General features: G+C 36.1%; 1 protein-coding gene across 4 annotated transcripts in view; it reads left to right on the top strand.

Annotated features, from left to right (window-relative positions):
* TAX1BP1 (Tax1 binding protein 1) overlaps positions 1–24,452 on the top strand; it is a 79,602-nt gene that overhangs the window by 44,330 nt on the left and 10,820 nt on the right. Inside the window, exons 9-15 of one of the 4 annotated variants that reach the window (XM_082749995.1) lie at positions 1,797–2,021; positions 2,568–2,714; positions 4,331–4,454; positions 5,636–5,742; positions 8,820–8,945; positions 11,581–11,652; positions 24,081–24,264. In XM_082749995.1, coding sequence (XP_082606121.1) covers positions 1,797–2,021; positions 2,568–2,714; positions 4,331–4,454; positions 5,636–5,742; positions 8,820–8,945; positions 11,581–11,652; positions 24,081–24,264 — 985 coding nt within the window. The remainder of the gene's footprint in view (positions 1–1,796; positions 2,022–2,567; positions 2,715–4,330; positions 4,455–5,635; positions 5,743–8,819; positions 8,946–11,580; positions 11,653–24,080; positions 24,265–24,452) is intronic. The other 3 variants (XM_082749997.1, XM_082749996.1, XM_082749998.1) reach the window with 3 other exon arrangements.

The following is a 24,452-nucleotide window of genomic DNA, read 5'->3' on the forward strand; positions in this document are numbered from 1 at the left end:
TTTAAAAAAATATATTCCAAACAATTTCCTCTGGTTTTTTGTTATCTTCCCTTTTGACAGAGAAACTGATGATATTTACATAGATCTATTAATATCATATCTGCAAAGATTTCCTCCACTTCAGCATTACATAGTCATTTCCTTCTAAGGAGATAACAGTTTCTTTTTATTTATTTATTTATTTTTTAAGTAGGCTCCATGCCCAACAAGGGCTTGGGCTCACTGTCCTGAGAATCAAGAGCCATGTGCTCCACCAACTAAGCCAGCCAGGTGCCCAGGAGCTAACAATTTAAAAACCCAAGAATAGGTTGCACTTTTTCTGAGTTTGTTGTTTTTAGTACAGAGATAAAAATAGGAAAGTTGAATAAACTGGATTTGTTGGAGTCCTAATATTAAAGGAATGGCAATTTTAACTTTTTCTTTTTCTTTCCCTTTTTTTTTCTCTTTTTTTTCTTAAAAATTTTATTTTTGTGAGAGAAGCAGACACCCCGCTGATCAGGGAGCCCAATATGGGGCTCCATCCCAGGATCCTGGGATCATGACCTGAGCCAAAGGCAGATGCTGAACTGACTGAGCCACCCAGGTGCCCCTCCTTCTTTTTTCTTTTTTTTAAAAATCAATTTTAACTTTTTTTTTCTTTAATATTTTATTTATTTGACAGAGAGAGATCACAAGTAGGCAGAGAGGCATGCTGAGAGAGGAGGAAGCAGGCTCCCTGCAGAGCAGAGAGCCCAATGCAGGACTTGATCCCAGGACCCTGGGATCATGACCTGAGCTGAAGACAGAGGCCTTAACCCACTGAGCCACCCAGGCGCCCCTCAGTTTTAACTTTTTAAAGATACTTTTAGGTTTGTTAAGAGGGGCTAATTACTTTTCATTTTCCCAGTACCTTATTCTAATTCTGTCCTGTTTTCATAATGATATGTGATGGTATATTAATGTTACATTGGGTATGTTTTAGGTTAGCTAATAGGAGACTTCTTTTAACCAGAATTTTTGTAATTACAGAGAACTTCTGAAATTATTTTTATTGGTAATCATAAAAAACGAGGGTCAGTAGTTCCAGCTCTTAGAGATTTTTGGGGACAGGAACTTTCATTTGTATTTCCATTTAAGCCAGGGCTTTTAAATACAGGCACGTTGCTTAACTTCTGAACTTCAGTTTACGTGTGTTTAATGTGGTAGAGATACTGAGTGCATTGGGTTGTTAAATGGGGACTGTAACACAGAGTCCTTATGTTTTTTATAGTTTTATGTGCTTCATCGAAGTCATGAGTAGAAAACAGTATTTAGGGCACCTGGGTGGCTTAGGGGGTAAGCTTCTGCCTTCGGCTCAGGTCATGATTTCGGGGTCCTGGGATTGAGGCCCACGTTGGGCTCTCCACTCAGCGAGGAGCCTGTTTCTCTTATCTCTGCCTACCTGCTTGTGATCTCTCTCTCTGTCAATAAGTAAAATCTTTTTATTTTTTTTTAAAGATTTTATTTATTTATTTTACAGACAGATCACAGGTAGGCAGAAAGGCAGGCGGGGGGGGGGGGGGGAAGCAGGCTTCCTGCTGAGCAGAGAGCCCGATGCAGGGCTCAATCCCAGGACCCTGAGATCATGACCTGAGCTGAAGGCAGAGGCTTTAACCCACTGAGCCACCCAGGTGCCCCAATAAGTAAAATCTTAAAAAACAAAAACAAACAAAAAACCAATTTAAAATTTTGGATGTGTTGAAATATTAAAAATGGTTTCTGCTTCTTTTTTTAATTTAATGGTTTTATTGTAAATATATTTATCTACTTTTCTTCAGGAGGATACCTTTTCTTTAAAGGAGCAACTTCGTAAAGCAGAGGAGCAGGTTCAGGCAACTCGGCAAGAAGTTGTCTTTCTGGCTAAAGAACTTAGTGATGCTGTAAATGTGCGAGATAAAACAATGGCAGATCTGCATACTGCACGCTTGGAAAATGAGAAAGTAAAAAAGCAGTTAGCTGATGCAGTGGCAGAACTTAAACTGAACTCTGTGAAGAAAGACCAGGTAAAAGTGGGTTAATTTTGATTATTCATTTGATCAAAAACTCACTACAAGCTTAATAGGTATGTCATAATAGGTCAGATTCCTTACACAGAAATTTAAATTTCTATTCATTTCATTTAGTCATTATAACTTCTTCAGTGGAAATTAATGTAACTTTAAGGAAAATGTAGGTAGGCTAATGCCTAATGGTTAGTAAGAACTGCTCTATTGTTAAACTTTCTGATGTCAGTTATATATTGCTTTGTTTGGAATTTCTTATTTATTAGCTTCATAAAGTGGTATTATGGTTATTTAACAGGGTAATACTTACTCCTCTGGAGGTAGATTGTTCTTCTCTAGTTTTTTAATGAGCCTTAGTCCTAAGAATATAAAGCTGGGTTTATTAGGAGCTAATGTAGCTCTGTTGCCAAAACTCTAAAACAAATAAAAATTAAAAGCCAGAAAAAAGCAAAAATGAAGTTGGGATTTACTCTTACATTATGAGATAGGAGATTTTTAACTTTTTTTTTTTTTTAAAGCGGAAGTGTGTGTGTATTTTTGTCATAGGAAAAGACTGATACACTGGAACATGAACTGAGAAGAGAAGTTGAAGATTTGAAACTTCGTCTTCAGATGGCAGCAGATCATTATAAAGAAAAATTCAAGGAGTGCCAGAGGCTCCAAAAACAAATAAACAAACTTTCAGACCAATCAGTAAGGACAGTTTAATGTATATCTGATACTTCTCTTATCACTATTTTTGTTTACAAATCAAATTTATAATACTCTAAAGTTTCATTTTTGTAAGTAATCTCTATACCCCTCATGGGCCTCTAATTCATGACCTGAGATCAAGAGTCATATACTCTTTCAGCTGAGCCAGTCAGGTGCCCCCAGATTTATAATACTCTAAATATCAACCTTTTGGATAAAATTTATCTCTGCTGATTGGAAGTCATTGGTCTGATTTGAAGTCTTTGGTCTAATATTGTAATGATACATATTTTTTTTGATCTGGAGTTTTTATTTGCTGGAAAACCAACAAAGGAAGCAAGGATAGCAGCAGGCAGAAGAAAACAGGAGGGAGGTCCTTTTTACTTGACCATTTCCCTCTAAATTCTTTCTTTTTAAAGATATTATTTGTTTGACAGAGAGATCACAAGTAGGCAGAGAGGCAGGCAGAGAGAGAGGAGGAAGCAGGCTCCCCGCTGAGCAGAAAGCCCAATGTGGGACTTGATCCCAGGACCCTGAGATCATGACCTGAGCTGAAGGCAGCGATTTAACCCACTGAGCCACCCAGGCGCCCCTCCCTCTAAATTCTTGATAAATGTCTTCACTTAAAAACTATACGTATTGGATCGCTCCTTACAACAGTGATGCTTGTCCTCAGTGTGGTTCACCATTGGTTATCCCCAGGGTAATAGATATTTTCTCAGTTTTCATTGTTGGGTTCTTCCATCCTATTCATAATCACTAGATTAGGAAGAGTTAATGTTAGCTAGTTGTTTTATATTCCATTTGAGAGTGGGTAAGCAGATTTAATGAAGAAGAAATTATTTCTGTTCTGATGCGTGTTTTAATGTGGGTCCTTAAATTGTACCTAATTTAAGGTTTGCTATGTAATAGAATGCTGGAAGTGGAGAAACATATTTAAAATCTGTAGTTGATACGAGGTTCTCAAAATTTATTGTAAACACGGTTTTATTTGTATTCTATATGGTACAAATGATTTTTTTCCCCCCAAGATCTTATTTAGGGGCGCCTGGGTGGCTCCGTTGGTTAAGTGTCTGTTTTCAGCTCAGGTTGAAAAACAAAGATTTTATTTATTTATTAGAGAGAGATCATGAGTGGGTTGGGGGAGTGCAGATGGAGAAGTAGACTCCCCTCTAAGTATGGAGCCCAGCATGGGGCTTAATCCCAGCACTCTGGGATCATGACCTGTGCTGAAGTCAGGTACTTAACCAGCTGAGCCACCCAGGTGGCTCACAGAAATGGATGTAGTAAACTAGAAAGGCTTTTGAGTTTGACCACATGTATGGGTTTGGGTTTGGGGCCTGTTAAGTATATTAATGACTTTATAGTAGGTGACCTAGGAGATTTCTGTGTCTTTTTTGGGGTAGTGTTTTGATGATTTGACAAGGAAAACCAAAATAAAGGTTTTCTCTTCTGTAACATTTAAGTCAGTTAGTAAAATGATGTGTGTTACCTTTGGTTTTTGTTGGTCTTCAAGACAATACCGGCTTCGTGGACTTTTCAGGATTTCTTTATGGCAATTACTGATGGAAGGAAACACAACTCCTGTAATAATTTATTGTTAATATTTTGCATAGGCCAGTAGCAACAGTGTCTTAACAAAGAAAATTGGGAGTCAGCAAAAAGTGAATGATGCCTCTATAAACACAGACCCAGCTACTACTGCCTCTCCTATAGATGTAAAGCCACCACCTTCTGCCGGTAAAAATTTTTCAGACCTTTTTATGTAGTGTTCTGCCTTGACAAGTATTGATACTTATTTATACTGCCTTGTTCCAGGTATAAGGGAGTTTCTAAAAATTCTTGTGAGAGGATTAAGGCAGTGATAAAGTAGGAGTCTAAAAGTAAGAAAGTCATGCATGTGAAATATACAAAATGTGTGAACCTAGTATTTATCTTCCTGAGAATATTCAGAAGTATTAAATGAACTACAGTTTGTAAGCTTAGATGCTTATAGCAACAGTTAGGCTATAGGACAAAAATCAGTGATTGAATTTTTAATTAATAGCCCACTAAAATCTATGGAATTTTTATGGAACTTTAATTATACGGTTCTGTTGCGGGGGGAATAAATCCCCTGTTGATGGTCTTATTTTTTTTTAATGACTGCTGCTACTACTACCTTTTTTTTTTTTTTAAACTTCTTTGGATCATTAGGGTACTTTCTGGTTAGTGTTACCTGTTGGAAAAATTAAATTATTATTAGTTTATTAATTTAGAGAACAGATTAGAAAGACATAGTGAATGTATAAACAACATGAAAAATTTGAATTAACTCTAGGTTTTCATTTGGCCTGATTTTTTTTTTTTTTTCACCTTAGGTTAAACATTTGACAATGATGAAAGTCGGCACTAGAGTATATAAAAATACACTTCCTTCTATAGTGTTGGCGTAATGGCTGTTTTAGACTTTTTAAATGTATTGTAAACTTCCCATGCTATTAAATATTTAATTATATTCAGCCACTGTAGAATAAGATCCTGACTTCCCATTTCTGTACAAACTCTGTAGCATCTAGAGTGGTGTTGTGTAAATTACTTAGTAAGACTTGAATAGTAATGAAGGACTAGAAAAATGATTTAAAGTGATTTTTTCAGAGAGTGTGGCTTTCTACTTACCCTGTCTATTCAGTTACATGAAAACAAGTGTGCCATTTAAGAACTATTTTTAGTTAATTAAACAATAATGATCCTTTCATTATTGAATATGAACTTGTTTCTGGCCAAACATATAAAAAGTGTATGAATAGATGTTCTCAAATATTTTTCTCCTTTAGTATTCTATTTGTTTCACAGTATACTTAACCTTTAAGTCATTCTGAACAGGAGGATAATATAAGGGGCAAAAATAAGTTTTCATTATAATATTTTCTGCCTTGTAGTAGCTGAGACAGATTCTGACATGGTAACAAAGGGACAAATCTGTGAAATGACCAAAGAAATTGCTGACAAAACAGAAAAATACAATAAATGTAGACAACTCTTGCAGGTAAGCTAGCTTTCTTGTAAATGAAAGATTTATTAGATATAATGACTTTGTTGTTTGGATTTTTTCTTTAAATTGTGGGTGTGTTCACCACTCCTCCCCATACCCATTTACTTAGTCCCCCCCCCCCTTTTAAAGATTTTGTTTATTTGACACTGAGAACACAGGCAGGGGGAGCTGCAGGGAGAGGGAGAAGCAGGCTGCCTCATCAGGGGCTCAGTCCAGGACCCTGGGATCATGATCTGAGCTGAAGGCTGCCTCTTAACTGACTTAGTCACCCAGGTGCCCTCTTAGTTTCTCTTTTGGGATGATGAAAGGGGGTTGTTCTCTGTATCTGCTCTGTGTGTAAAATCATGATCCTAAAATTTTTTATTGACCTAGTGTCCTTTCTTGGTATTGGGCAAGTGATTAATTGAGATTGGTTATTTTTGTTTGTTGTCTTATAAGGACACATTGAATATATATCCTTGAACTTGGAACTTCATAAAGGGAAGTATTTTTTTTTTTACATTTACTGTAATAGCAAAGAATTTTAGGATATCTTAAAGTAACCAGATTTACAAAGTGGAAAAAGAGAATGTTAATCAGATGAGCTATTGCCTTCATGATGTTAACTGTTTTGACTGTTTTAAACTGTATTTTTCATTCATTTCAGTTTTGCAACTGGTAGGGTTCACTCCTGGAGTATTTAAAGGATAAAGAGAAAATGCTTCTCATTTATGCCTGATTTGGAGAAGGGAGGCAAAGGTGTTTTGTGTTTGTATGGGTGATTTTTGTTCATTTTTTTGTGTATGTTTCTCCATGCCTGTAGAGAGGGAAAGGATGTTTAGAACTATAGAATGAAGTTCATACATGAGTTCAGTGTTACTGTAGTGATTGATTTAAAACATTTTGTCAGTGCCTTTTAATAATTAATCTCTTAAACTTTATTTTTAAAAAGATTTTATTTATTTGAGAGAGGGATTGCAAGAGAGCATGAATAGGGGATGGGGAAAGGGAGCAGGGAGCCCATGGGGCTGGATCCCAGGACCCTGAAATCATGACCTGAGCCAAAGGCAGATGCTTAACCGAGCCACCCAGGTGCCCCAAATCCTTTAAATTTTAAACATTTTTGTTGCTTCAGAGGATCCTTCCTTCTGTAGAAGAATTGATTGATTAGAAGAGTTTTACCCTTGAGTTTGGAGTAGTTGTTTGTAAGGGACTAAACTTTTTTCATCAAATCTGAAATAATTCTAGATGAATATTTTTTTAAATGTCATTTTATAATGTTATTGATAAAATGTGCTAATGTTAAAAATTTCCTCAAGGTGTTTTCCCCCCACAGCCCTACCTTTTGTACAGTTTGTGTAAATTCATTTGGATGGTTTATGCTTTTTTTTTTTGTCCTCTTTCAGCATAATTAATTTGAAATTATCCATGTTGCTTATATTGATAGTTCATTCCTTTTTATTGGGAGAGTTATGATCTTTTGCTATTTTAAAAATTGAGTTCATTTTATTATTTTTTTATTCAAAGATTGTATTTATTTGGCAGACAGAGATCACAAGTAGGCAGAGAGAGGAGAAAGCAGGCTCCTTGCTGAGCAGAGATCCTGATGCAGGGCTCTATCCCAGGACGCTGAGATCATGACTTGAGCTGAAGGCAGAGGCTTAACCCACTGAGCCACCCAGGCGCCCCGAGAGAGAGAGAGAGAGAGAGAGAGAGAGAGAGAGAGAGAGAAAGAACACGAAGATGAATGAATGAGAATGAATCTTAAGCACACTCCATTCTGTTCTAAGAAATATTTACCTAATCCAACTTGTAAAGATTTTCTCCTATCTTCTATAAGTTTTATAGTCTCAGGTATTTCACATTTAGGTCTGTTTCATTTTATTTTTGTGTGTGGTGTGATGTATGGTGTGTATTGTAATGGATATTAACTTGATCTAGCATTTGTTAAAGATTTTTCCTCAGTTGTATTGCTTAAAGCCTATTTTTAAACTTTTACTTTGAATATAAGACATTCAAAATGAAATTCCCCAATTTACCCTTTTGTCATGATTTGTAACATTCTGGGTTGTAGAGGAGAAGTGGTGTATATGAAGTCAGCCTAGAGGCACCTGGGTGGCTCAGTCTTTTAAGTGTCTGCCTTCAGCTCTGGTCATGATTTCCAGTTCCTGGGATTTAGCCCGGTGTCGGGCTCCCTATTCAGCCCCGAACTTGCTTTCTCCCTTTCCCCCAGCACTCCCCCTGCTTGTGATTGCTCTCTTTCTCTGTTTCAAATAAATAATAAAATCTTTAAAAAAGGAAAAAAGAGTCAGCCTAGAGATTATCTTGGTCAGGAAATTCCAGTGTCTGGAAGCAGCTGTCATTATAATCATACTAGTTTTTATTTCTTCCCGTTGTGAAATCTTATGGCAGTATAGAAATAAAGAATAAAGATGGTAAAAGGTACCATCATGATCCTGATTCCAAGAGATAAGAGATATTAATACTTTATGTTTTTCTACACAGCACTATATAGAGATCATAAAAAATTGTGTTAACTTTTTAAAAATAGGATTATACTATATATTCTGGTTTTTGCAGCATACTATTTTCAGCTAATGTATCTTGACATTTTTACTTGTTAATTTGTAGATCTGTGTTCTTTTAAATATATACTGTTCAGTTTCAAAGATTTAAAAGGATTTGTCTCATCTTCACTGACATTTGCTTTTTTCGTTTTTTTTTTTTTTAATTTTTTAAACATTTGGTTATTTCAGTGTTTACTCTGTTAAAACAATGTTATAATGAGGGGTGCCTGGGTGGCTCAGTGGGTTAAAGCCTCTCCTTTCGGCTCAGGTCATGATCCCAGGGTTCTGGGATCGAGCACCCACATCGGGCTCTTTGCTCAGGAGGGAGCTTGCTTTCCTTCCTCTCTCTCTGCCTGCCTCTCTGCCTACTTCTGATCTCTTGTCTGTCAAATAAATAAATAAAATCTTTTAAAAAAACCCAAAACAGTGTTATAATGAAACATTCAGCACATCTAAATATGTTTATATAGATACTGGTTTTACTTGGATTTAAAATCTTTTGGTAATTATGCTAATTTCGTTTAGGATGAGAAAACAAAATGCAGTAAGTATGCTGATGAACTTGCAAAAATGGAACTGAAATGGAAAGAACAAGTGAAGATTGCTGAAAGTGTAAAACTAGCATTAACTGAAGTAGAGGACAGTTACAGAGTAAGTTTGGTATTTGTATAGCTTGAACCACAGTGTACTTGGTACTGTTGCGAATATGTTAATTTTTACCAATCTAATGGACAGTTTCAGTATAGATAATTGGAATTTGTATTTTTGTGTATAAATAAAAATATACTATGTATTTAAGTTGAGTGTATTTAGCCAATTAACGGTGAGCTGAGAAAATAAATACTCCTGTGCATTGCCATTGTGGGTTTAATTTTTATGTACTCAGTTGGCTAATTAAAATTATATTTTAGATCTGTGCTAAATTTATATTTTAAAATTTAAAATTTTAAAATTTAAAATTTAAATTTATATTTTAAAATCATGCTTAGTTTCTAAGGAAACGTGATCATTTCATTATTCTGTTCACTTAGAAACAAACATGAACGTGTATGTAAAATGAGGGTCTTTACATTTTTGTGGGAGCATAGTAATATATGATCAGTAAAATTTATGTAAAAGTTATTAAGTGATCACCAGATGTGTTACTTGTGATCCTAAAAAATACTGCAAAGTGATACAATCTTAATTAAGATTATTTTTGCCAGTGTAACATTAGGCAACAAACAAGCCCAAATGGTAAATGGTATTTGTAAGACAGAAAAAAATTAGCAGGCTGTTTCCGCCAATTAGGAGGAAAATATTTTTGTTTTAAGGAATAAAGTATAATGTTAACATATTTTGAAATAGTTATGTAACTATAATATGCATATTGTGTGTGTGACTAAAGACCAGGAAGTTCTAAATGATTTAACTTAGCTATACTATAGCTAATTGTATTTACGATCTAATTTTTAAATGTGGTATTCTTAAAGGCACTGAGAATTTAGGTTTCCCCCTAAGGGCAGAAGAAGGTGGCACATTATAGGTAATTTTACTGGTAGTTCTTCTTTATCTTCATTTACTGTCAGAATGAAAATTCCAAACTTTTAATCATGAGATCATCATTTCTGAGAACCCTGTGGATATTGTTTCAATGGCTGGCTGCTTCCCTTAATATTTATTAAGTGTGAATACTGAATTTACATGAACTTTTATCTTTGCATATTGACTAGAAAAAAATAGTAAAATTAAAGCCTGCTATGTAGAGAGAGCTAGCAGGCGCTATGTTAGCTCTTACGTGGGTGATCAAATAAGTAAGGCACAGTGCTGTGTATGCTTTCAGAGTTTATAATCTAATAGGGATTGTTAGAAGTAGAATAGTGATACTCAGAACTCTTTGACATTCATGACCCAGATAATCACCTGCAATCCTGTGGGAAACTAATGTTTTTATTTTTTAGTTCATTTAGTTCCTGATAAAAGTGAGCATCCAAATTAAACATTATAGATTATGCAGCTGGTATAAGTGCATAGCTTTTTATTTAGTGCCCTTCCCCTTATTTTGTACTGTTTAGAACAGATATTCACTAGCCAAGGCAAAATGGGATGATGTTTTAGATGAATGGTAAGTCTAATTAATGAGGTATCATAGGGCTGTTTCCAGTGGAATATTTAGGAGTTCAGCATGAAGAAATCCAGCCTTTAAAAGACCAAACTGGAGGGAAGGGGAAGAAAGAAGCATTACTCTAAGCAGATTGGAAAACATTCATATAAGTTTGGAGGTGAAAAGTGGAGAGCAGCATAGCCTGGAAATTTTGGGCAGTCTGGAGTAATAGGACTTTAATTTCTGTGGTGGAATAGATTGGACTTAAAAACTAGATCAAAGCCACAGTTTTGGGGGTCCTAAAATGGATCTTGGGTGCTGTGTGCTCCTGAGAATTCCCTAGGAGCAAAGGTACCCAACTATATTAGGTCTTTCTGAAAACAGTTGGGTAACCCTGAGAGGATTTTATAGGTGGGAAGGTGTTTGAAGGTAAGAAAATTAGAAGTAGTTTCAGAATTACTTGGGAAAGAGCACCCCCTTGCGTGCTTATCTGATGACTTATCTGATGAACAAGACATGAGTGTATCAAGGAAAGTTTCGAAAGGCATCCTTAGGGAAAAATAATTGAAAAATAAGTTTGTGTTTGTATTCATAATGTGGTTAAGAAAATGAATGAATTAAGAGACTGAAAATGTTGGGGAGTGGAGGAAGAAGGAGGAGTAAGTGTTACAACACTTCCTAGTTTTCAGTCACAGTGGACTCTGAGATTGGTAATACCTGTTAACAAAAGTAAGAAAAGAAGGTTTGGGGCCTTTTGCCCTTAAAGTGTGGAAAGAACACTGAAAACATGTCACCCATCTGTTAAAAAGACAGGTTTGAAACTTGGGGAAGAAAGATAAGTGCCACGTGAGTTAATACTTGTGATTTTTTCCCCTGGGGATTATAGTCGTGAAGGCATAGAAAAAAGAGTTTTGGGGGGAATATAGTGGGAAGCCGAAGAAGAAACTTTGGAGAACACTCTCATTTCTAATTGTGAAGAAGAAGCAGACACAAAAAAATCATGAGAGGATGATATTGTGAGAGAAATCGTGTGAGTAAGGGAAGTTGGTCAGTAATGAGAAGTAACCTAGAGATGTCAAAGAAATACATCAAGAAAAATACATGGCTGTGGTAATAGCAATTTTGATAGAATGGTATAGACTTAATTCTTGGTGTGTAAGGAGAGAGTAGATAGTGAAAAAGATTAATAATTTCTTTTTTCAGCTTCAGTTGGCAGAGAAAGACAAAGAAATAAGTGGTCTAACTTCTCGTTTGGAAAACCTCTCCAGGGAGAAGGTATTGAACAGTGTACTTCAAAAATCTTTCAGGGGTGTCTATGTGTCTGTTTATGTGTGTCTGGTGCTTGGTTTGATTGTTTTTGTTTCTGGTGCTTGGTTTCCATTCAAGTCATAGTCTCACTGTGTGTGTGGGACTCTGCTCTCAGCACAGAGACTGCTTGATATCCTTGCTCTTCCCCCTGCTTGTGCATGGAAGGGTGGTGTGGCGGGGGGAGATGCCTGCGCATGTTCCCAAATAAATAAATAAAATCATTAAAAAAAAAAATCATGACAGTGAATGACAGTACAGCTTTATGAAGACACCCATCTTAGAGTCATGTGAGGGTGGTTTTGAAAAAAGTTAAATGAATAAAGACTGAAACAGATGTCAGTCCTCACAGTGGAGAATGTTTTCAGTTAAATAATTTTATTTTTAAAAATGATGTATTTTTAAAGATAACAAGTAGAGTTGGGGAGCAGAAGGAGAAGGGGGAGAGGGGATCGCAGGTTCCACACCCATCTCAGGGTCCGATGTAGGGCTTGATCTCATGACCCTGAGGTCACAATCTGAGCCAAAATCAAGTTGAATACTTAATCACTGGAGCCACTCAGGCACCCCTAAATAATATTTTTTTAATATTTTACTTTACACAATGAGGAAAATGCTTAAGTGTTGAAATTTAACTTATGTATTTTGTATTTAATAGTAAACAGATTTTATAATGTTTAAATTCAGGAATTAAAAAAATTTAAAAATTATACATAATGTCTATCTGGTTTTCTTTTGTGTTAGGAAACATTTTAGACATTTTAATGATCTGTAGCATAACCTGACATTGAAACAGAGCATAGATTTATAATACAAAACATGCTGTAGTACATTTCTCCAGGTGTGGTTTGAGCTCCTTTAGGGGGTCCCCATCCCCTTTTAGAGGTCTATAAAATGAAACTATTTCACAGTTATTTGCTTTATTTCCTCCTGTTATACACCCCCCCCCACGTATGTGTATATGTATGTATATATGTCCCCCCACCACTGTGTTACATTTATATGCTGGTGTGTAAGCAGTGGTATGTTTTGAATTAAGGCAGTTGCACCAAAGTGCATTAGTATGGTTACCATATTCTTCTTAAGTATTGCATTCACAGTTTTAAAAAAAAATCCAGTTTCACTTATGATGAAAAGTAAAATAATCTTATTGAAGCTTGACTTTGGAGTGTACATCTTTTTAGTATTCTGTGTTATGAAATTGGGAGATCCCCCAAAACACTTTTACCTAATGAAGTATGATGGTTATCTTAAGGTGAAGCACTTGTGCAGTTGTTTGGGTTGTGAGCTGCACTAGCTGCTCTTTTCATAAGGTATCATTTCCATGTTAAAAGAATGACTAATAGACAAAATTTGGTTATTCAAAGTAGGATATTTGGCAGGTATTTTCTTGAAAAGAAGTGAAGCAAGCCTGTTAAAGGAAAAACAATTGGTGTAGTATTTGTTGCCAATGATAAAATTCAAGATTCTAAGCAAAAGCAAGACTTTTGGGCATCTTGTGTCTACTGTCATGAGCTTGATAATTCCCAGTGCTTACATTTCTTTTTTCTGTGCACACACTATGTCTGTCTTCCTGTCTTCTTACCTGACAGTCATCAGTATGAACTCTTTGGTCCATGGATTTAGAATTTGTTATGTTTGGGTGCCTGGGTGGCTCAGTTGGTTGGGGGACTGCCTTTGGCTCAGGTCGTGGTCCTGAAGTCTGGGATCAAGTCCTGCATCAGGCTTTCTGCTTGGCGGGGAGTTTGCTTCTCCCTCTGGCTCTCCCCTTCTCGTGTTCTCTCTCTCTCATTCTCACTCTCTCAAATAAATAAATAGAGTCTTTGAAGAAGAAATTTGTTATGTTCTTAGTTTGATTTTCCCGCATTCCAAGATTTGGTCAGTGGGAGCATTTTCACGCTGGTCCCTGATAAGCCCCAGTATCAAAAGGATGTTGTTGATTTTTTTAGCACATAATACTTTTCTGGCATTGCAAGATATTCTAGTTCATCTTATACCCTTCTTAACTCATCTTTGGAACTGTCTTTTTTTTTTTTTTTTTTTTTAAGCTAGAAAGATGCCCTGGTCCAGCCCTGGAAGAATTAGTTCTTTTTCCAAGAAGTTTCTGGTTCTTTACTAGTGGGAGATGGTATTTATAAACAAAAATACAAGCCCTAGGTGTGTCCATAATTACTGGTGCTCTTTGCTTCTAGATCTTTTCAGTGGGCAGAACTAAGAAACATTATTTTTTAGATATCACGAGTTCTGGTTGAACTCCACATGCTTCTTACTTGCTTTCCTCATTTTCTATTTGTATATACACCTTCCACACTGAGAATCCTGGTGTCCAACAATACCAACACATATCTACTCATTTGCTAAATCTGATGATCTACATGAAACAGTTTCAGAATTGCTAGGGCCATATCACTCTGAGAAAGATGCCTGTTAAGAATAAAATTTGAGATTGTTTGAAGTTGGTTTTTTTCCCCCCTCTGTCTCCCTACACTTGAGCATATTCAGATAGCTTTTTCTTTTCTCCTTCCTTCACCCCCCCCCCTTTCTCCCCTTTCCTTTTCAGTGTGTGGTAATACAAAATGGCAAGGGGGTTAAAAAGATTCCTGCAAATAAACAGTGGATTAAAGATAATTAAAACAGAACAAATGAAGAAGAGTGAGAAAATGGTTTTTAAAATTTCTGGTGTGAGGTTTTGGTCAGGTGTATTGGAAAGTTAAAACAACAATGCTTTAATCAGATCTGACAAGAAGTTGGCAAGGAATATATATATATATATATATATATATATATATATATATATATATATATATATATATATATACCTGGAGTATGTATGTGTGTGTATATATATATATGTACCTGGATGGATGGATGGATATATATATATATATATATATATATATATATATACCTGGAGTATGTATGTGTGTGTATATATATATATGTACCTGGATGGATGGATGGAGATATATATATATATATATATATATATATATATATATATACCTGGAGTATGTATGTGTGTGTATATATATATATGTACCTGGGTGGCTCAGTTAAGTGTCTGCCTTCAGCTCAGGTTATGATTCCAGGGTTCTGGGATTGAGCCCCACATCAGGCTCCCTGCTCAGCGGGGAGCCTGCTTCTTTCTCCCTCTTCTTTTGCTCCCCCTGCCTGTGCTCTCATTCCCTCTGTCAAGTAAGTAAATCTTTTTCTTTTAAAAAAAAAAAATTCCAAGTGTTTCAGACAACTTTTTGAAATAAGGAGTTACTTTCAGTATTGTTAATAAGAAACCCAGCTATAAGTGTATGTTGTGCTTAGAGAGATTAGCTAATGCTAGAAAGAAGCAGTCAAGATACTTTCTGTATTTTACCTGTATAAAATAAATAATTCCTATCTGGAAGATTTATATGTATAATTTATACATAAGATTATATAGAATTTATATAATTACATCCCTTCAATTCATATTTATGTATAAAATGTGTTTTATATCTACATATATATTTATTTTGATGTTTTATGCAGGATAAAGATAGTCCTGAGTGATTATAATCATTTGTAAGTTACTGAAATGGCTAAAACCACATACAATAATATAGTGACTGTATTATGCTGTATTAACAAATTTCCCGAAAACTTAATGGCTCAAAATTAGTTATTTCACAGCTTCTGTGAGTAAGGAATTCAGGTGTGGCTTAACTGGGTCCTCTGGCTTTAGACCTCTCACAAGACTGCAGTTAAGGTGTCAGATGGGGCTCAGGCACCTCGTGGATAGAGATTTGTTTCCATGGTACTCAAGTGATACCAGGATTCATTTTGTTGGCAGTTACTAGAGCAAGGAACAGATACACTTCCTTCTCTGCCATCTTCCATGAAGTCACTCTCCTTCTCTCCTCTTGATTTAGGTGGTTATTCAAAACATAGCGTAACCTTTAAAAATATAAAACTGGTCACTCCCTTGCTTAAAGCTCTATAATGGGCTTCCTCTGCCCTTAAGATGAAACCCAAAATTCTTAAGATAACATATGATAATTTTGTATGACTGTCCTCCATTTCTCACTGTTCCCATCTTAGGCTACAGTGTCTTGTTTCACTGTCCTCTATTGTAGAGTCTCTCTTAGTAGTTCTTGAACTTGCATCAGAATCAGGGAGAGGGGGCGCCTGGGTGGCTCAGTGGTTAAGCCGCTGCCTTCAGCTCAGGTCATGATCCCAGGGTCCTAGGATCGAGCCCCGCATCGGGCTCTCTGCTCAGCAGGGAGCCTGCTTCCTCCTCTCTCTCTCTCTGCCTGCCTCTCTGCCTACTTACGATCTCTGTCTGTCAAATAAATAAATAAAATCTTTAAAAAAAAAAAAAAAGAATCAGGGAGAGGGTGGTGGGGTTATGGACATTGGGGAAGGTATGTGCTATGGTGAGTGATGTGAAATGTGTAAACCTGGTGATTCATAGACATGTACCTCTGGGGCTAATAATATATGTTAACTAAAAAAACGCTTAAACTTCAAAAAAAATCACCTATATTTCTTGTTAAAACAGATTCCTGGGTCCATTTCCAAAGTTTCTGTTTTAGTAGGTTTGTAGTGGGGCTTGAGATTTGCATTTCTTAGTTCCAGTGCTGCTGCTCTGGGAACCACGGTTTGAGAAATGTTCTAGTCCCTCAGGCTTTATAGCTCAGCAGTTGCTTTATTTTCTTATGGCCCTCATTCATTTCATTTGCCAGAAATATTCTTGCCTACAATTCTTCTATTACTTTGTTGGACTCTTTTTGGACATGTTTAAACATGTGAGAATAGAAGAATAGAATGAACTCTGTTGTACTCCTCATCCAGCATCAGTAATTGTTTTATTTTATGGCGGTCTTATCTGTGCATAATTACCTTCCCTTCTCCCCCCAGGTATTTTGAAGTATATCCCAGAATTCGTACTATTTATATTCAAATAGTACTATTCGTACTATTTATATTCATAAATATATGAATATTTATTCATAACTACTACTTAAAGATTGATTTATTAGAGAGCATGCGTGCAAGGGGGGGTGAGGGGAGAAGAGAGATGGGAGAGACTCTCAAGCAGACTCCATGCAGAATGTGGACCTGACACAGGGCTTGATCCCACAACCCTGAGATCACGACCTGAGCTGAAACCAAGAGCCAGACACTTAACTGACTGAGCTACCCAGGTGCCACCCCCCATCACCTCAACTACTCTTGACTCATCCTTCAAGTTCCAGAATAAATGACTTTTCTTCAGTAAGGCCATCTTTGACCTTCAGTCTGATGTGCGTGCCTCTCTTAAACTCAAACCTGGGACCTGCACTTTGATTTCATAGCACTTAACATAATTTGTAATGAATATTTATTTCTGTGATTACTTAGTATCTGCCTTGTCTTCTTAATTGTAAGATCTATGAAGATAGAATGGCTTCTGTTTTATTCACCATTTTATTTGTAGCTCCTAATATAGCACCTGATGCTTGAAGTTAAATATTAGTTCAGTTAATTAAGGTACTCTAGCCAGAGGTGCCCTGGAACTATAAGAGAAGACTCCTAACAAAATCTGTTACTTCTTTTTTCCCAAGATTTTACTTAAATAGGAGAGAAAGAGCGCGCATCCAAGTGTGCGCATGAGTGAGTGGGGGAAGGAAGAAACAGGCTCCCTACTGAGCGGAGAGCCCGACTTGGGGCTCGATCCCAACACCATGGGATCTTGACCTGAGCAGAAGGCAGATACTTAACTGACTGAGCCACCCATGCACCCCTAACAAAATCTACTTCTTAAATTGTGGAGGCTTTTTAGGAGAGTTATGAATGAGCCATCAATATTATTTTGCTAAGGTAAGTTAGCCACATTCATGTGTCATACATGTTTTTGAAGGTAGAGGAGGTCTTAATAGGAGTTTCTTCACCTGTTCTAAGGGTCTTTTGATAGTCTGGTGAAATCTGCTCAATACCTATTAAATATATTAATATAAAACACATAAATTATATATATATATTAAAAGATTTGTTTTAGAGTATGAGTGGGGGGAAGGGCAGAGAGAGAATCCCAAGCAGACTTCTTGCTGAGCACAGAGCCAGGTACAGGGCTCAGATTCCCAGACCCTAGGGTCATGACCTGAGCCAAAATCAGGAGTCGGCTCCTCAACAACTGAGTCACCCAGGTGCCCCAGAAATATTTTTAAATTAGTAAAGCAAAATACACAGAATCATAGCAGAAACAAGTTATAAGAAGTAGTTACCAAAATATTAAAACAAGTTTATAATATATGTGACAGGTGCTATATGCTTATTTAAAAATGTTAAATAAGATTTAGTGTGTCTAATAACTAACCATAATTTCAAGGTAGTGAGATACAGAGGTTGTTTTGAGATGGATGCAGTGACTATAATATGAAGTGAATATATCTGGAATTCTGTAGTTGACAAAGGTACTGCAGCTTTTAGCTGTTTTTGTGGGTTGGTTGGTTTGTGTTTTTTTGGGCCTGCATTCGTAATTGAAGATGCTAAATTTCAGTTAGCAGTTAGTGAAAAGATACAAATTTATTTTCCTCATCCAAGTTCATTTTATCTCCTGAATTCTGAACATGGACCCTCTGGGGAGTGTTGTGAATGTAAATTTGTGAATCAGATTTTCTAAGTCAAGAGTTCAGTCTTCGATTTACCAGACAACCTACATGTAGCTGTCTTGTTCATATCCCTGTGTTCTTTTTTTCCCCCCAGTGTTGTGTTTACCCCACCTCCAGTTTCCCTCATGAAGAATCAAAGCTGCTTTTTACTGGTCCTTTTCTTACCCGGCATCCTATTTGCAGGGGATTTATTGCATCTCTGATGGTAGAGGAGAGGAGGGAACTCTTTATTAAATTGGAATCTCTATGAAGTTGCTTGACTGCACCTTAAATCTTTTAATGAAACCCTTGACTCCATTTAAGTAGTTTATTGTTTGCTTACAGAAGAATTTCACCATGTTCTTCTGAGGTGATTTACTTAAATTTTTGTAGCAGTTCATCCTGTCTACATCTTTGGCTGCGTTCATGCCCTTTTCTTGAGTGGTCTTCGAAATATTTTTAAAATTTACTTCCACTTTATCTCTAATTGCATTTTCACAATTGTGAACTACATAGCAGCGCTTTCTGAGTCATGGCAGGAGATGAGGGAACCTTCTTTGAGGACATGCTGTGTTCTAAACACTCCTCTAATTTCTCAGTCCTCCTAAGGCTGGAGAAGAAAAGTTCTTCAGGATTACTAGTGCTGGAGCTGATGGGCAAATCCAGTTCTGTTGGACTTTAGTCTACCGTGTCCCATCCCTCTGGTTGTTGCTAATTGCAAGTTATGTCCAATTTCAAGTGTGCCCAGTATAACTTGCCTAGAATAACTTTGCTAAAGAGCCATATTACAATTGTTAGGCCCATTGTTATAAACTGTGTGATACAGGTTTGGCACATCAGGCCTTCAGCTTGTCTTTTCTCTTGCTCTTAACATGTACCTTGTGCTCTAGCCCTATCATGCATTTACCCAATCCTACAGTATGTTATTATTTCACATATCTTCTGTGCTCTTTCCATGTGCTTGAGGGAACTTTGCTGTATCTCTTCTCAAACCTAAATTGACTTGAATTTTTCATGTTTACCAGTTTTGCTTTCAATGATAATGACTTACTCTCTTTTTAGTTGACTTTATTTAATGATCATTTATATAGGTAAAAATTTGCTGACATAGACTCTCATCTCTGTTCTCATGGGATGACATTTAGCAAAACCAGTTGAGTTTTACTTTAGAGATGAAATTTTCCATACTTACATCTTTTGTTAAAATTTCTGTTTTTTTTTTCTTTAACAGCTTTATCGAGGTATAGTTTATATGCAATAAATCCCACCTATTTTAAGTGCAATTTGATGGATTTTGGTAAATATATATAGTTCTGTAAATACCATTATATTCAAACTATAGAATGTTCACATTACTGCACAAAGTTCCTTCATGCTTATTTTTAGTCAACTCCATCAGCTATGTCCAGTCCCAGACCATCACTGATCTACCTTCTGCTATTATATAGTTTCACCTTTTCTAACATTTCATGTAAATGCAGTCTTGCAGCATTTACCCATTCGGTGGTTGGACATTAATCCTCTTACCAGCTGATAGATACATGGATTATTTCTAGTGTTTTGCTATGAACAATGTTATGAACATTCTCCTGTCTTTTTGTGGACATAGGTTTTCATTTCTCTTGAGTAGATGCCCAGGAATGGAATCGCTTTCTTACGTGATGGCTTTTTTTTAAGAAAGAGTCAAATTGTTTTTCAAAGTGGCTGTTCCATTTTGCATCCCCACTAGCAGTGTATGAGCATTCTAGTTGCTCTGTAGCCTCATTAGTATTTCGTATTGTTGGGTTTTAATTTTAGTCATGCTGGTAGATGTGCAGTTTTAAGTATAAGGTATAGGTTTAAATTTTAATTTCCCTGATGACTAGTGGTGCTAGGCATCTTTTCATATGCTTATAGGCCATTCACTTATGTATATATTTTTTAAGTATATAAACTTAAAACCCTGTCCAACATGGGGCTTGAATTTTTGACTCAGATTAAGAGTACTCTACCAACTGAGCCAGCCAGGTGCCCGCATTCATATATATTCTTTTGTGAAGTGTTGAGATCTTTACCTATTTTTTAATTGGGTTATCTTTATTGGTTATATTTGGTTTTAAGAGTTCTTTATATATTCTCAGTATAATTCCTTTTTCATATGTCTTGGAAACTTGCCTTTTAATTTGTATTTATTTTTGGATTTTATTTAAATTAAATTAATTTACATGGTGTATTATTACTGTCAGAGTTAGAGTTTGGTGATTGATCCAACAGATACATGTAACACCCAGTGCTCATTACATCACATGCCCTCCTTAATGCCCATCGCCCAGTTACCCCATTCCCCCACTCAGCCTCTCCTCCAGAACCCTGTTTATTATACTTAATATATTATCTTTTGTGGTTTGTCTCCCTCTCTGATTTTGTTTGATTTTATTTTTCCCTCTCTTTCCCTTTGATCCTTTGTTTCTTAAATTCCACAGATGAGTGAAATCATGTGATAATTTGTCTTTCTGTGATTGACTTCACTTAGCATAATACCCTCTAGTTCTGTCCATGTCATTGCAAATGGTAAGATTCATTTTTTGGATGGCTGAATAATATTGTATATATATACACACACCACATTTAAATTTTTTTTTTTTTTTTTTTTTTTTAATTTAACAGATCACAAGTAGGCAGAGAGACAGGAAGAAACAGGCTACTTGCTGAGCAGAGAGCTCAATGTGGGGCTCGATCCCAGGACCCTGGGATCATAACCTGAGCCGAAGGCATAGGCTTTATTAATGCACTGAGCCACCCAGCTGCCCCTACCACATTTTTTTTTTTTTTTGAAGATTTTATTTATTTGACAGATAATGAGAGAGGGAATACAAGGAGCGGGAGGAGGAGAGGCAGGCTCCCCACCAAGCAGGAGCCCCAGTGCAGGGCTCTATCCCAGGACTCTGGGGTATGACCTGAGCCAAAGGCAGACGCTTAATGACTGAACCACCCAGGAGCACCTATTCCACATTGTCTTTATCCATTTATCTATGGATGGACGTCTGGGTTCTTTTCATAGTTGGCTATTACAGACCTTGTTGCTAGAAACCTTGGGGCTACGTAAGTGACTCTTCGGATCACTGCATTTGTGTATTTGGAGTAAATACCTAGTAGTGCAATTGCTGGGTCATAGGGTGGCTCTGTTTTTAACTTTCTGAGGAATCTCTGTACTGTTTTCCAGTGCCTTTTTGTTTTTAAAAATAACTTTGAAGAGCAAAACCTTCTAATTTTGGAAATAGTCTAATTTAGCAATATTTTCTTAATGGTTCATGCTGTTTATGTTGTATCTTAAATTTTTGCTTAATCCAAGTTTATAAAGACTCCCCTACCCTTTTTTTCCTTTCACTGGGTTTATAGCTTTAGCTCTTAAGCTTAGATTTTTAATCCATTTGAAATAATCTTATTGGGGGGGGGCGTGCCTGGGTGGCTCAGGAGGTAAGCATTTGACTTGCGATCTCACCTCAGGACTTATCTCAGGTGAGATAAGTGGAGCCTACTTAAAAACATAATAAAGTGAAATAAATTTTTTTTTGTATGGTGTGATATATAGTCAAAATTTATTTTTACTGAAACAAATAATATATATAATAATATATAATATTATCTATATAATATATAATAATATAGTAATAAAATGTACTTATAGATACCCATTCTTTTAAGCTTATGTTTAAAAGACTATCCTTTTCCTTCATTGAATTTCTGCATCTCTGTTACATTGACTATGAGTATGGGTTTCTTTTTGGACTCTGTCTTTTGTTTTATTGATTAATATCAGGGGTCTGCAAACTAACATCTGCAAGCCAAATACGGCTCATGGCCTATTTTGTAAATAAAGTTTTATTAGCCTATGACCATGCCCATTCATTTAGGCATTACTTATGGCTGCAACAACAGAGACAGAGTTGAATAGTTCTGACAGAACTGAAAATACAAAGCTGAAAATATCTACTATTAGGCCCTTTATGGGAAAATGTTGCCAGCCCTTAATCTGTGTGTTTATCTGTATATCAGCATTCTATTCTCTTGATTTTATCACTCTATTCTATCTCTCAAATGTAAGTCTTCAACTTTGTTCTTTTTAAAAAATGAGCTATTTCAGGACCTTTGTATTTTAGGGTTCATTGAATGTATAGATCAGTTTCGGAGGAATTTATAAAAATGCCAAGTTTCCCGGTACATGAATGTGGTGTATTTTTCTGTTTATTGAGATTCCCTTTAATTTCTCTCAGCGTGTTTGTTTTTAGTGTACAGACTTTGAACATCTTTTACTAAATTTATTCCTGAGAATTTAATATCTAGGGGTTCTACTATAAATGGTATCTTTTAAAAACTTCATGTTTATTGTGTGTTGCTTACATACTGAAATGCAGTTGATTTTATGTATTGATCATGTATACATTGCAGCCTTGCTAAATCTCCTCATTCTCCTAGTTCTGTAGATTCCTTAGGAGGATGATATCCTCTGAATAAAGATGACTTTACTTCTTTTCAGTCTACCTTAATTTTGCCTTAATCCACTGTTTAGAATCTTCAGTACGGTATTGAGTAGAAGTGGTGAGAGCAGACATCTTGTTTCATTATTGATCTTAGGTAGAATCATTGGTTTTTCACTGTTAATATTCACTGTAGGGTTTTGAACTGTCTTTTTATATTAAGGATGTTCCTTTTTATTTCTAGGTATCTGAGATTTAAAAAATAATATGAATGCCTGTTGAATTGTATAAAATGTTTCTTCACCTGTTTAAATGATCATATTTTTTTTTTTCCCATTAGTCTGTGAATATAGTGAATTATATTGATTTTTGTATGTTAGCTAAATTTGCTTTTCTTGGTAAAAACCCACCTGGTTGGGGCATCATGATCCTAGGATCCAAGAATCGAGTTTCATGTTGGGCTCCTTGCTCTGTAGGGAGCCTGCTTCTCCCTCTTCCTCTGCCTGCTGCTCCCCTTGCTTGTGCTTGCTCTTTCTGTCAAATAAATGGATAAATACTTAAAAAACAAAAACAACCCTTATAATTATGTTACATTCTTTTTAAATATTGTTGGATTTGATTTCTTAAGGATTTTTGCATCAGTAGTCATGAGGAATGAGGTCTGCAGTTTTCCTGTGATGTCACTGTTTGACTTTGGTATTAGAATAGTATTGGCCTTATAAAGTAAGTTCAGAAGTATTTTTTTGTAGTTGTTTTAAGATTTTATTTGTCAGGGGAGAGTGCATGCACACACAAGCAGGAGATTGGCAGGTAGAGGGAGAAGCAGGCTCCCTGCTGAGCAAGGGACCCAGTGTGGGTCTCCATCCCAGACCCCTAGGATCATGACCTGAGGTGAAGGGAGACGCTTAAGCGACTGAGCTACTCCAGTGTCCCTAGATGTGTTTTTTTTTTCCTTCTAATTTTTGAAAGAGTTTATATGGGATTAGTATTTTTAAATATTAAAAAGTTTTCTTATATGTTTGAGTTTACTAGAGAAGCAGTCTGGGTTGCTTTTTGTCCTTTGGCTTTTATTAATAACTAAATTGTAAGAAATTCAGAGTTTCCTCTTAGTTCAATAAAAAGGGCAACTTCTTGGCACAAATAAATTTGAAAATACATCAGGCTTGATATGTTATATGTGGAAGGGACATTTATGAGAAGTTCAAGAGCTAGACTTTTCAGTTGTATTCTTTAAACATAATAGGGAAATAATTTTATTATGTTTTAGCTAAATGTTTAATGCAGCCCTTACTATGAAATATATGAATGCTTTCCACCTTTTTTTGGTTAATTTTAGGAACTTAAAAGGAATCTAGAAGATCAAGCAGAAAGGAAAATGGAAGGTCAGAATTCCCAGAGTCCTCAAAAGATCTCACAGTGTCTCAACACATGCTCAGAGCAAAATGGTCATGTTGCCACAGTGCCACATACACAGCCAGTTCTGCAGTATGGTAATCCTTATGCAACACAGGAAGCCAGAGGTTATTAAAATAATTTTGGTTTGGGATTAACTGAGTATTTTTTGGTTTGTATCTATCTTAATGGGAATTAGAGAACTACTGGTACAGTTCACTCTAATAGAAACATTATCTCGTAACCAGTAATTTTAATGTTTAACAGTAACTGGGTTTGTCAAGGAGTCCTGGAGCACAAATGAGTAGTCTATTTA

Source organism: Mustela nivalis (genome assembly GCF_964662115.1).
Source record: "Mustela nivalis genome assembly, contig: HAP1_SCAFFOLD_462, whole genome shotgun sequence".
NCBI lineage: Eukaryota > Metazoa > Chordata > Mammalia > Carnivora > Mustelidae > Mustela > Mustela nivalis.